General features: G+C 42.7%; 1 protein-coding gene across 7 annotated transcripts in view; it reads left to right on the top strand.

The window, feature by feature from the left end:
* INPP4A (inositol polyphosphate-4-phosphatase type I A) overlaps positions 1 to 12444 on the top strand; it is a 165143-nt gene that overhangs the window by 93666 nt on the left and 59033 nt on the right. For all 7 annotated transcript variants that reach the window (XM_066377617.1, XM_066377619.1, XM_066377616.1 and 4 more), the window contains 5 exons: positions 1096 to 1305; positions 1968 to 2012; positions 8916 to 9034; positions 11126 to 11242; positions 11517 to 11596. In XM_066377617.1, coding sequence (XP_066233714.1) covers positions 1200 to 1305; positions 1968 to 2012; positions 8916 to 9034; positions 11126 to 11242; positions 11517 to 11596 — 467 coding nt within the window. In that variant the 5' untranslated portion in view covers positions 1096 to 1199. The remainder of the gene's footprint in view (positions 1 to 1095; positions 1306 to 1967; positions 2013 to 8915; positions 9035 to 11125; positions 11243 to 11516; positions 11597 to 12444) is intronic.

Here is a 12444-nt window from a genome sequence, read left to right as displayed (position 1 = left end):
TGATTCCTAATCAGGGCACACAGGAGAAGTGACCATCTGCTTCTTCTCCCCTCCCCCTTTTCTCTCTCCCCACCTCTTCCACTCCTCTTGTTGCCCTCCTCCCCTCCCCTGCAACCATGGCTCAATTGATTTGAGTGTGTTAGCCCCAGGTGTTGAGGATGGCTCCTTGGAGCCTCTTCCTCAGGCACTAAAAATAGCTCAGTTGTGAGCACTGGCCTCAGATGGGGTGGGGGTTGCCAGGTAGATCCCAGTTGGGGCTCATGTGGGAATCTGTCTCTCTCTCTCCCCTCCTCTTACTTAAAAAGAAAAAAAAAGAGTGGGAGTATAGACCCTATAGATACAGAGGTGTTGACACCAGAGAAGATGGGGCATCTGGATATAGGAGGGTATTTTAAAGCAGTTTTATTGCTCAATCTAATTAACTTATAAAGGGTGGTTCCTTCTAGATACAGGAGGAATTACAGCATGTAGGGTTGGAAAAACATGGAACTCACTTCTTGCTGCTTGTTCTGATCTAGCCTGAAGGGGCTGTTTTCTCAAAGAGGTACATATCCAGCTATTGCTTCAGGCAGGCATAGAGCATCACATACATGTGGGGAAGAAAGCCCAAGACCAACACTCACATGAAGTATCTGTAGCTCTGGAAAGAAAGAGAATAGGATCGGAGGACTTGTGCCTTTTGTCTCTTAATGTCTCACCGTGCTATGTCCTTATAACAGGTTGTAGTGAATTGGTTTAAGATTTTATGATATTTATGAGACTTGCCAATGGAAAAGCCTAATAAAGCAAACAAGAAAATCTCAAAAGCCACATTTTATGATTATATATAAGCTATCATTTAATATAGCCTATCTTTGGTGGAGAGAACACGATTTCTGTACGGGACCCCACGGGCATGCCATGTTGGTGTGTGTGAGAGCATCCTGGGGAGTGCAGAGGAAGAAGTGACTAAACAGACTCTCCACCCTGTTCCCGGCCTGCCAGGACCCTGACTTTGATGAATCTGCTCATACTAGGTCACGTACTCTCCATGATCACAGTGTCTTTCTGCTGCTATCTCTGTGCCTCTTACCAGTGTTTGTTCCTGTTTCTCAGGACTTGCTGCCACCTTAGGCGACTAGGGCTGGATGATAGCTCTTCCCGGAGGATTAGGCGTGGTCTGACCCAGGAGCAGGAAGCACAACATCACCAATGACATCATGACAGCAAGAGAACACAGCCCTCGCCATGGCGCCTTGGCCCGTGCAATGCAGCGGGCTTCTACCATCGATGTGGCAGGTGACATGCTTGGCCTCTCTCTGGCAGGTGAGCCTCTTGGGGCCTGCACCCAGCTCCTGGTGGTCCCATACCATGGCAGTTCTGGGAGGGCCAAGGGTACCTCCTGGGGCTCCTTGTGGACAGGCATTCTGAGCTCCCTAATATTGCCCCCGGCTGGAGGGTGTCCTGGTCTGGCATCCTATGGTTGAGGCAGAATATGGAGAGAAGTCAGAACTTTTCCTGGGAACCGCCTGCCCTGGTAGCAGCCTGCTGTCAGGTCTCCCATTCGGATGGATTTCTCTGAGGCTGATTTGCCACAGCTAATATGAGACTGTCCACAGGGCATTCCTGGCCAGTGTCTAGCCACTATAGAAGTCCTGCCTGTTGTGGGTATGCAGACCTGAAAAGGAAGGGCTTAGGTCTTGGGGTCTGAGACTTCTTAGGAATCTCAAAAAAAAAAAAAATGTTTAGAAAATGAAGATGTCATCTCCCATAACAGTTTTGGATAGAAAAATAAAATAGAATGTTGGAATTTTCCCCCTGGTTTTATTGAAAAATGACTGACACAACATTAAGTTAGAGGTATGCAGCACGACAGTCTGGTTTACAAATACTGTGAATGATTAAAAATGTGTGGAGATTGTTTTCTGCATAAGAACAGGGAAAAGTTGACGAAGGGTGACCTTTTCTACAATTTCTTTTTTATTCAGGAAATCTACAAGATCCAGATGAACCCATTTTAGAATTCAGCTTAGGTGGGTGTCTTTTAAAATTTTTTTCTTTAAAAATATATGTTGCTCAAAAACAAAAATACAAGCTCTAGTCCGAGTTTATCTTAGAGAACTTACTGCTGCTGCCACTGCTGCCGAAGTGTTTCTGAGCAAATGAGCCGGAGGCTGGTGTGGACTCCCTGTGTGGGGGGAGGCTGGGGACTGCAGGCCTGCAGGGTGGCGAACCCACCAGACCTGCAGACAGCGTCCCCTCCCCTGCTCCTGCCCTTTTGGGATGGGCTGGCAGTGTCCCTCTGGCCTTGAGGTCCTGGGTGGTTGAGTTGAGGTTTCTAGCCCCCATTCCCTACCCTGTGAACAGAGGTGGTGACACCTGTGAGCTCGCCCTCAGGGAGCATCAGGAGAGATGGACTAAAATTAGAATGCACCAGCTCCAGGATCAGGAAAGTGTGGCATTGCAGGTGGCTCACCTAGGAGGTTGGAGAGCAAGGTGGGGCCCGCTGAGCTGCTTCTTCTCTGGAGTCTGTGCTCTCTAGTGGTCCTCCCCTCCCCTCCCTGGCCCTCCCCTCTCTTCCCCTTCTTTCCTTTCCCTTCCCCTCATCCCCAGGGTCAGCATTAGTTAGTGGCCTGGCAGTGGTATTCAAGAGGTGATGTGACATAAAAGAAACACCTGCTGGGGAGTCAGATGACCTGGAATCTAGTCCAGGCTGTGCTGCAAACTAACTTCTCAGCCTTAGGCCTGTCCTTGTCCTTGCTAGATAGGTTTCCTATGGGTTATGTGGGGTGTACTATTTGAGAGACAAGCTCAAGGTAGTTAAAACAAAACAGAAGGACTTTGACAAATTGCTAAATCCATAAAAATATAAGTGCATTAGTATCAAGTTTTAAATTCTGAAAATGTCCCCATTTCAGGTTCAATGCTCCTAAACAAGTTGAGGGTTTCCCCAGCCCTTACTGGATGGCTGGGTCTGCAGCAGTAGTGAATACTGTGCTGTGCACAGGGTTTCAGGTTGTGGGACACACGCAATTGCCCACCCAGCCTAGAACTGTATTGCTCTTTACAAAGTATAATGTCAATCCAGGTTTCACAGCAGTATGAGCATATTTCCACCCCTGATCCTAAACCATCCCAAACATCAGAGAAAGTAAGAAACAGAACACAGATAGTACCGTATATGATTTCTTTGACATTCTCTTCTGCTTTCTTCAGTGTCTCTGTTTCTTCCAAGTTCTACTTTTTCTTTCATTTTGTGGGCCTTCCACCAAGGTCTGGTGATCTTTGACTATTCTTTCATTTTGTTTTAAATCAACATTGAGATATAATTTATATGTCAAATATACCCATTTTAAGTATAGCATTCATGAGTTTTGGTAACCCTATATATCCATATAACTACTGTCAAGATACAGAACCTTTACATCACCCAAAGGCTTCCCTGTGTGCTCTCCTGTCAGTCCTCACTCCCACTCCCAGACTACCATTGACCTGGATCACTGTAGTGAAGCCTCGTGAGTTTCCTGTAAGTGGAATTGCACATACATAGCCTTTTGTGTGGCTTCTTTCACTTTGCATAATGCTTCTGAGACTCACAGACATGTAGTTAGGTAGATCAATAGTTCGTTGTTTCCTTGCTGAGTGGTTGCCCATTGTGTGCATGAACCAAAGTTTATTCTCCTGCTCATGAATATGTGGGTTGTATATAAGTCATATATTTACATAAGTATATTTAATGTATATTTTATATATAAAATTATATTTATATATTTATTATATATATTGTAATTTATAGCCTCAAGAAAAGATGCATATCCATCCAATAAGAACCAGGTAATATAAAGAAAAGGAGAACAGTTGAAGAACATGGATGATTTTAGAAATTTAAAATAGGACAGAAATTATTTGAAAATTCAGTAAAAGTTGGAAGATATTCAAAGAATTGTTCCAGAAAGTAAAAACTTAAAAGCAAAATAGGCCTGACCAGGCAGTGGCGCAGTGGATAGAGCTTCGGACTGGGATTAGGAGGACCCAGGTTTGAAACCCCGAGGTTGCCAACTGGAGCGTGAGCTCACTATCTTGAGCATGGGGTCACTGGTGTGAGCATGGAATCACAGACATGACCCCATGGTTACTGGCTTGAGCCCAAAGGTCGCTGGCTTGAAGCCCAAGGTCGCCAGCTGAAGCCCAAGGTCACTGGCTTGAGCAAGGGGCCACTCGATCTGCTGTACCCCCGTGATCAAAGCACATATGAGAAAACAATCCATGAACAACTGAGGTGCCACAGTGAAGAATTGATGTTTCTCATCTCTCCCTTTCTGTCTGTCTGTTTCTATCTGTTCCTCTCTCTGTCTCTCTCTCTCTCTCTCTCTCTCTCTCTCTCTCTCACACACACACACACACACACACAAAGAAAATGGAAGAGGAATCGAAATGGAAAGTTAGAGAGCAAATTTGAGAGGTCCAACACTTAGAAGAGAAAGTAGAAAAGAATGTAAGGGAGGAAATTACCAAGAACTAATATCAGGGGTCTCAGAACTGAAGAATGTGTTTCTAAGAGGTTCAAAATGCCTACCAGGCCCAGCCTGTTGACAAGGACCCTATCATAATGCACATCATGGTGAAATTTCAGAGCACAGGTAATAAAATGAAGATTCTAAAAAGTTCCAGAGAGGGAAAAATATGTTCATATCCAAGGACCAGTGATGAAACTAGGGTGGAGATTCCCAGTGACATTAGAAACTTGAAGGCAGTGGGGCAGTACCTTTAATATGGGTGGAAAAGTATTTCCAATCCAGAATGCCATCATCAGATAGTCTGGGGAAAAGGGAGCTTGTTTCGTTGTTCAGAGTTGCAAGTAAATTGCTTCCCACACTTCCTTTCTCTGGAAGTTAGTGGAGGGAGTGAATTGAGAAAAAGGAAGACAAGAGGTCCAGGAAACAGGTAGGGTCAAACACAGGAGAGAAGCGAAAGAACTCCCACTTGGCTCATAATAATGCTCACTTAGCTGTAACAGTGCAAAATGTGGATTTAACAACAAAGTGAGCTAAACTGATTGAGCATAGGATGGTGAGAGTTGATGTAATTGAGTTACACATCCTCGCCCCTGGAGTAGAAGTCAGGACGTTTCTGCATGTGACAAACCAGGAAGAGTAATGTAGACACACAGAGGAGGAAACAGCTTAGGGTGAGGCTGAATTTTATGGGAAATGAATTTTACCACAATTTTTTTAAAAAGGTGAGGAGCCAGATGATTGAATGGTCAAATATTTTATCTTAAAATAAAAATAAAGGCTTAAAATTAAAAAGTGCTTATTTTAAAGCCTTTATTACAGCAAATGTTAGAGAAGAAGTCCCCAAGAGAGAGTTACACTTGGCATTTCGGTGCATGTCTCTCCAGATATTTTTACACCCACACAGTGCTGTCATGATGTTCAGTTTGGAGGTGGTGGAATTATTTACAAAATGTCACTCTAGTGTTCTTAACATATTTTTTTTCCTTCATGTAACCAAATATCATGGGCATCTTTTCATTTTAATAGACATGGATCTGCCTCATCCTATTGGGTGTCTGTGCCACATTCATTTTACCCCATCTCCTGCTGGTGGACATGTGGGTTCTTTCCAGTTTGTCATTATAAACACCACCGTAATAGACACACTTGTACATAGAGCTTTCATATATCTTGCTGGTTATTTCTCTAGGATAAATTCTTGGGTATAGAATTGTTGAGTAAATGATATGCACTTGAAATGTTTTACCAGTTAACCTCAACGGTATTTTCTTCATTAGGATTACAGATGATTTAGTTGGCAAGACAAGGCTTATATATTAAATATTAATGGTTTCTATGGAATTAAGTTAAAGGAGAGATATAAGCAGTAAACAGAAGGAGACTTAACAGTGGGCTGCTGAGAGAAAGCTTCGTGTAACTTTGAGCTAGGAATTAAATATTGACTGAGACTTAGAGGCTGATTGGGGACAAGACTGCGAGAGAATGCCATTTGTAGGAAGGTGTGTTTTGAAGGTGGCATTTCTGATATTAATTTCCCAGCCTTTTGCCATCTCTTATTCCTCAGCCTATCTACCATCACTTGTACTTAAAGATCCAAACATTCTAGCCTTGCATGGGTATTAAAAATGCATACCTGATAAAAGGGCAAGCCAAGGGAGACCAGACCACAGGCCACTTAAGAGCATAGCATAAAGAAGGGAGAGAAAGTGCAACAGTCAAATCCCTGATTCTTGTTGAGGTAGACATAGTAGGAGAAATAGAAGAGAACTTTAAAAATAAAACCTTAATGATTCTAGAAGTAAACAAAGGATATAACTCAGATCCTCAGGGTAGTCAAAATTTTCTTGGATAGAATGCAAAAAGCACTAACTGTGTTTTAGTTTGCTACTGCTGTCATAACAAATTACCACAAATTCAGCACTTTAAAACAACACAAATTTATTATTTTTACCATTCCCTTAGGTCAAAAATCCAGTGGGTTCAGCTGGGTCTCTGCTTAGAGCCTTACAACACCAAAGTCAAAGTATCAGCAGGGCTGTATTTCTTTCTGGGGGTCCTAAGGGAGAATCTGGTTTTTTTGCTCATTCAGATTGTTGACAAAGTTTAGTTCCTTATGGTGGTAGGACGCAATTCCCATTTCTTTGCCAGCTACCAGTTGAGGCTGGTTCTCAGTTTATAAAGGCCACTTATCTTTCCTGGCTTGTGGACCCCTTTTTTCATCTTCACAGCCAGCATTGGCAGGCCAAGTGCCTTTCAAACTTTGAATCTCATCTCTTTTTCCATGGTCACATCTTTCTGAATTCACCATCCTCTCCTACTTTTAAGAGCTCATGTGATTAGATTAAGGCTACTCAGATAATCCAGAATAATTTCCCCATGTCAGGATTCCATAACCTTAGTCACTTCTGTATAGTCCTTTTGCATGTGATGGAACATATTCACAGGTTCCAGGGACTAGGACATGGATTTCTTTTGGGGGAAGGGACATTTTTCTGCCCACCACTCCCTAAAATTAAAGATCTAAAATAAAATAGTCTAAAAATCTTTAAGACCATGAGTAGGTTAACCATAGATTGGAAAAAAGATATTCATTATATTTATACCTGACAGAGAACAGATCTAAAATAAATTCTTACAAATCAACAACTAAAAAGTCAACAAGTCAGTTTGAGAATGAGCAAAAGACTTGGTGAGACTATTGACAAAAGTTATGAAAATGAACAATAAGTTTATGATGAAAAAGTACTTAACATCACAGAAGTGCAAGTTAAAACACATTAGAACAACTAAAATAAGCACTAACCTCACTGAATGTTGGTGGGGTGCAGAGGACCTATAGAATTCACATACATGCCAATGGCATTGTAAACGGATGTGGCCACGTTAGAAACTGTTAGCTTAAGAAATGAGACATATCCTCTGCCAAAACCCAGAAATCTCACTCCTAGGTGCTTATGCAAGAAAATGTAAGTTCACAAAGATACACGAACAAGAAAGTTTATAGCACCTTCATTTATAATGGTTCCAAATGAAGGAGCCCAAATGCCCATTAACAATAGAATGGATAAACATGTTTTGGGGTACTTTTACACAATGGAATATATAACTCATCAATTTAGAAGAATGATTATTAATACATAGAACACAGTATATGAATCTTAAAACATTTTGTTTACATGCAAGTCAAGAACAGACAAAAGTGATGGGAGAAGGAAGTGGTTGTGGAGCTGGTGTTGACTAGGAGTCCAGGGAGCTTTCCCATCTTATTGAAGAAGTCTTCTGCCTTGCTCTGATGATGATTACATGGGTGGATATGGTTGTCAAAACTCATTGAACTGAAAAGCTAAGCCCTTTGTATTTTATTATAGCCAATAAATAATGGAAATTCAAGATATACAAGAATATATTACAAAGGGGATAATCAGAGAACCAAAATTAATTTTCAGAAGTAAAAATGGATTTCTAATTTTAAATCATCAGTGAGCATTTTAAAAGTCAAATGAGTGTGATGGGAGCAGGAATGACAGAGTAAGAATCTCCAAAATTTTTTTCCTCAATGAAGGCAATGAGAACCTGGTAAAAGTGATTGAAACCAGTTGTTTTAGAATTCTGGAAATTAAGCAAAAGCTGGCAGCACTGAATTGTGTCTCCTCCAGAAAAGGTAGTTGTTTCTAGTGTTGAAATTTGATTTCTCGTGTATTTAATCAGTTCTAAAATGTGTATTTTTTCATCTTGTAATTTCTCCATAATAAGAGTCTTGAAGTCAACAGCATAATGTAGTCGCATGGCAATGGGTCATTCTTTTCTCTCATAGTGCATTTACAGCAGATAGCATGTTCGAATTAATGAAATGGGACCATTCTCCTGTGGATCACTTCACTGATAGAATTTTCTCAGTCTCGAATCTATTTCAGAATGCTTATTAGTACAATAAATTTTCTAACTGGAATAGTTTAGTTCTGAATAGTAACATTTTTAGTAATCTTGCATTTGATATAAATCTTATAAGGACAATAAATAAACAAGGACTCGTTTTTTCAAAAAATGTTTTATTTTGTCATAGAATTTTAATTTGCTTCCAGTGTACGTCCACACAGAGACCAGGGGGCAGCACAGCAAGGGGCTGGCATGGCAGCCATACACACAGGCATGGGTGTGCCCTGAATTCATGGACTCTGTGATGCTTAGCTGAGCTGGTTAGAAGTTTGTGAAGGTCAAACTTCATGGGTAGACTCCATGCGACACTGTTGGTGCTGTGCTGTATTCCATGGACAGCCCCCTGTGACAGCTGACAATGCAGTTGTCTAATCCCTTTAAGTGTCGTTTACTTCTTTAGCTTTTTGAGTGGGTGTGGAGCAGAGAACTAACTAGAGCCTGATTTTAAAGGATTCATTTTTTTCTCTCTTCTTGATTTCATAGCTTGTAGTGAGCTACATACGCCATCGCTAGATCGGAAACCAAATAGTTTTGTAGCAGTGAGTGTGACCACCCCTCCTCAGGCATTCTGGACGAAGCACGCGCAGACGGAGATCATCGAGGTGGGGCTCTGTGACAGGCTCGCTGTGTTTGTCACCCCTGCAGCAGGGCCGATCAGCAACCTGAATGCTGCCTGTAGCTGTGATCATATCTATGTGAATTGTTGCCATTTCCCATGTGTTTTTAGTAATTGATATGTTTCATCTCACTCTTCTGGATGGCATTTTTATTTGTCATATCCTTTACAGTTATTGATTGGCCATTCGGCTGGTTATTTTTGAACAATGATGCTATCAGGTTGATTGCCTTTTCAGAGGCAAGATCCAATTCTTCCTTGTTATTTTCAGTTGGCTGCCACTTTTAGAGATTTATGCTCATTAATCAAAGTTTGGAGGGTAACTCTTAACCAACCCTCTTACTGGACATACCCCTATTTTTATTGGTTTTTATTTTTAGATCCTTTTGAGTTATAGGTTACATATTTACATTTTATATTAAAGTAAATAATAGGCTTTAACATGGGACTTTTACAATAGCCTTTTAGATAATTGAGCACATTGTGTAAGTTGTCAAACTAAGTGTGGGAGTTGCTGGTGTGAGATTCTGCAGGATTCTGTTGGCAACATGAGTGCTTGTGTGAATTACCTGCTCCTGGCAGTCTCCTGCAGACTCCACTGTACTTCCTCTTTGCCCCTGGCTTTACATTTTGGAAGACAGATCTTTATATTCTCTTGTAAACTTATTTCCAAGTTCAAATAACAATTGTGTTTTCTAAACCTCCTTTGAGCACTGCCTACACATGCTGCACAGGGCTGGGCACTGCGGATGGTAGACCACTGAGGCCCAGTCCCTGCCCCCAAGAGGGTTACCGTGCTGCGGTGGGGAGGCAGAATGAACATGGCCACCTTGATGCCCAGTGGATTGTGGAGGTGTTAGAGAGGAGGATGGCACCAGGTTCCCTGGTGAGGCCCCGGATCAGTGTTTCACATGGGCCCCTGCTGCCAGTCCAGGGGCCACATGTTGTAGAGCACTGCAGAGTTCTTTGGTAGTGATGCAAAGGCACGGCGACAGGGGAGCACCACGTGGCTGAGAGAATGAATGTTAGCCTGCTCTTTGCGTGCGGAAGACAGGCAGAAGCAAGGGGGAGCCTTGAACATCAAGAGGGAGTTTGCAGGCAGCCAGCACAGGTTTTTATGCAAGGGTCACCTGAGCAGAAGTGTTGGAGGGAGGTTCTAACTTGGACAGTCATGTGGGAGTGTGACATGACACCTGACTGGTCCTGAGAAGGAGGGGAAGGATGGGGTGCACATGAGGGAGGTTTTGTGGAAGAGTTTATTGTCATTGGGTGGGTGAGAATGAGAAGGAGGTACCAAAGCAGATGCTAAGTTTGTAGCCTCTTTGGAAGGAGAGTCAGAGATGGCTAACCAAGGGCGGGTGGAGGGAGAGGCTGGGTGGGCTGTCCAGCAGACACTGAGAGCCTGGGTTTGTAGCTGCAGAGGACACACAGCCAGAAGCACAGACCCGCCACAGAGACAAACAGGGGCCAGTAACTGTTTGGCTGAGGTAATTATACTGCCTGAGAAAGAGAATGTGATATTGTGAGGCTTTGAGAGGTGAGGCTAAGCTACCAGGAAATAGCCACCTATGACCTAGAAACCAGCTGCTAGTCCTCAAAAATGGTATAGCCTTCAAAAGGTCAGGCCTTAATTATTCTAAACCACAGGTTTCTAGAAATAAGAAACAACTTAAGTCATTCATTTTCTCTTTCATCCACCTTGGCATATCTCACAGGGACAGCTGAAAGTATTAGATGCAATTATACAACTCATCTAAAGTTGACCAACATGTGGACACTCAACCTGTGTCCATTTTGTAAAAGCTCTCCTGCTGAGGAGAAGCCCTTCGAATGAGCCCTGGGCACAGCTGGTGTGGTGGCCCAGTCCTTGTGTCTGGGTCAGTAAGCATCTCTGTAAGACTTTGTCGTCCTTGAAAAGCAGGTTTTTGGTTGTCTGCATCCATTTAAACCATGAGCATTTGTGTTGATCCAGGTTGGTAAGAATGTTAGTTTCTCATTCTGAAAAATGTTGGTGTTTTTCAAAAGCAATTACTTTAAAAATTCAACTCTGTTCTGATGATTTTCTTTTCCATTCTAGGGAACCAACAATCCTATATTTTTAAGCAGTATTGCCTTCTTCCAAGACTCCCTTATCAATCAGATGACACAAATCAAACTCTCAGTGTACGACGTCAAAGACAGGTCTCAGGGAACAGTTAAGTAGCACATGGTTCGTGGGATGTTCTTCCCTCTTTAAAGTTCTGTGATCATTTCAGTGAGAGGTGAACATGAAATCGGTGTCACTACTGGCTCACAAGTTAACTGATGTCCAAATGGATTTGTCTTTGGAAAGTTCTTTCCGAACGTCCCGATTAGGCTGCTGTACTGAGGGTCAGAGGTTGTGGGAACCAGCTAGATGACTCTCCCCGGGACCTGGACATTGGAAAGGCAGAGCAAGTGGACTCATGCCGTCTTTCCCTCTTCCTCAGATGTATTTACTGGGCTCTGGAACATTCATTGTGAAAGATCTGCTCCATGATAGGTATCACCGGTTGCATTTAACACTAAGGTTGGTATTTACAGTAATTTTGTTCCAATCTGGAGTTATAAGGTCCAGGGACTGATGGGGAAGGGCGCTATTTCCTCCCCTCCCACAGGCTGGTCTTAGCGAGTGGTTGTCCACTGAAGTGAAAGCAAACCTCAGCCTGTCCGAGGGCCTGCTGGTGATGGGCATGTGTGGCGTCTGTAGGAAACCTGCTGAAGGGGAGCCTGCATGCATAGCTAATAAAATAAATGTACTGTATGGTGTCTGCCTCCCCCCAGCAGAATGTCAGCTCCCAGAGAGCAGGAGTTTTAGTCTGTTTTCTTCATTGCTGTGTCCTCAGCACGTATAACAGTGCCTGGGGCTTCATAAATATTTGTGGGCGGGACCCCCACTGTGATCCTGACAGGAAGATGAAAAATGTCAGGATAGAAACCCTTCCCAAATTCATTTTAGGGATAGCTGCCACCCAAACCCTGACTTGGTGTTTTTGTTTTTAAAATCATGTGAAAATTGGGAAAATAGTCCAAAATAGCAAAGAATATTTTGACAAAGAGGATTAATTCCCTGCTAGATGGTGCAACATTCTGCAGCTGTGGGGATAAGAATGTTGCAGGCATGAGTCAGGACGAGAGCCCTGCAGGTGCGTCTGAAGAACCTGACTTAGGATGGAGGAAGACTCTTAGGGAAAATGAGAGGGGTGATATGGGGGAATGGACTCTTAGAGAAAAATGTCCAGCTACATCATATGCCAGAGATAATTCTAGTTGCATTTGAGTTACATGTAAGAAGTGGAAATCTTCCTTCTTTTAAAAAAAGACTATTGGGATAGTGTGGGTAAAAGGACTTTTCCTGGCGTGAGCACAGTGAGAGAC

Source organism: Saccopteryx leptura, chromosome 3 (assembly GCF_036850995.1).
Source record: "Saccopteryx leptura isolate mSacLep1 chromosome 3, mSacLep1_pri_phased_curated, whole genome shotgun sequence".
Lineage (NCBI taxonomy): Eukaryota > Metazoa > Chordata > Mammalia > Chiroptera > Emballonuridae > Saccopteryx > Saccopteryx leptura.
The sequence above is the reverse complement of the archived record's forward strand: the minus strand, read 5'-3'. Positions and strand labels throughout refer to the sequence as shown.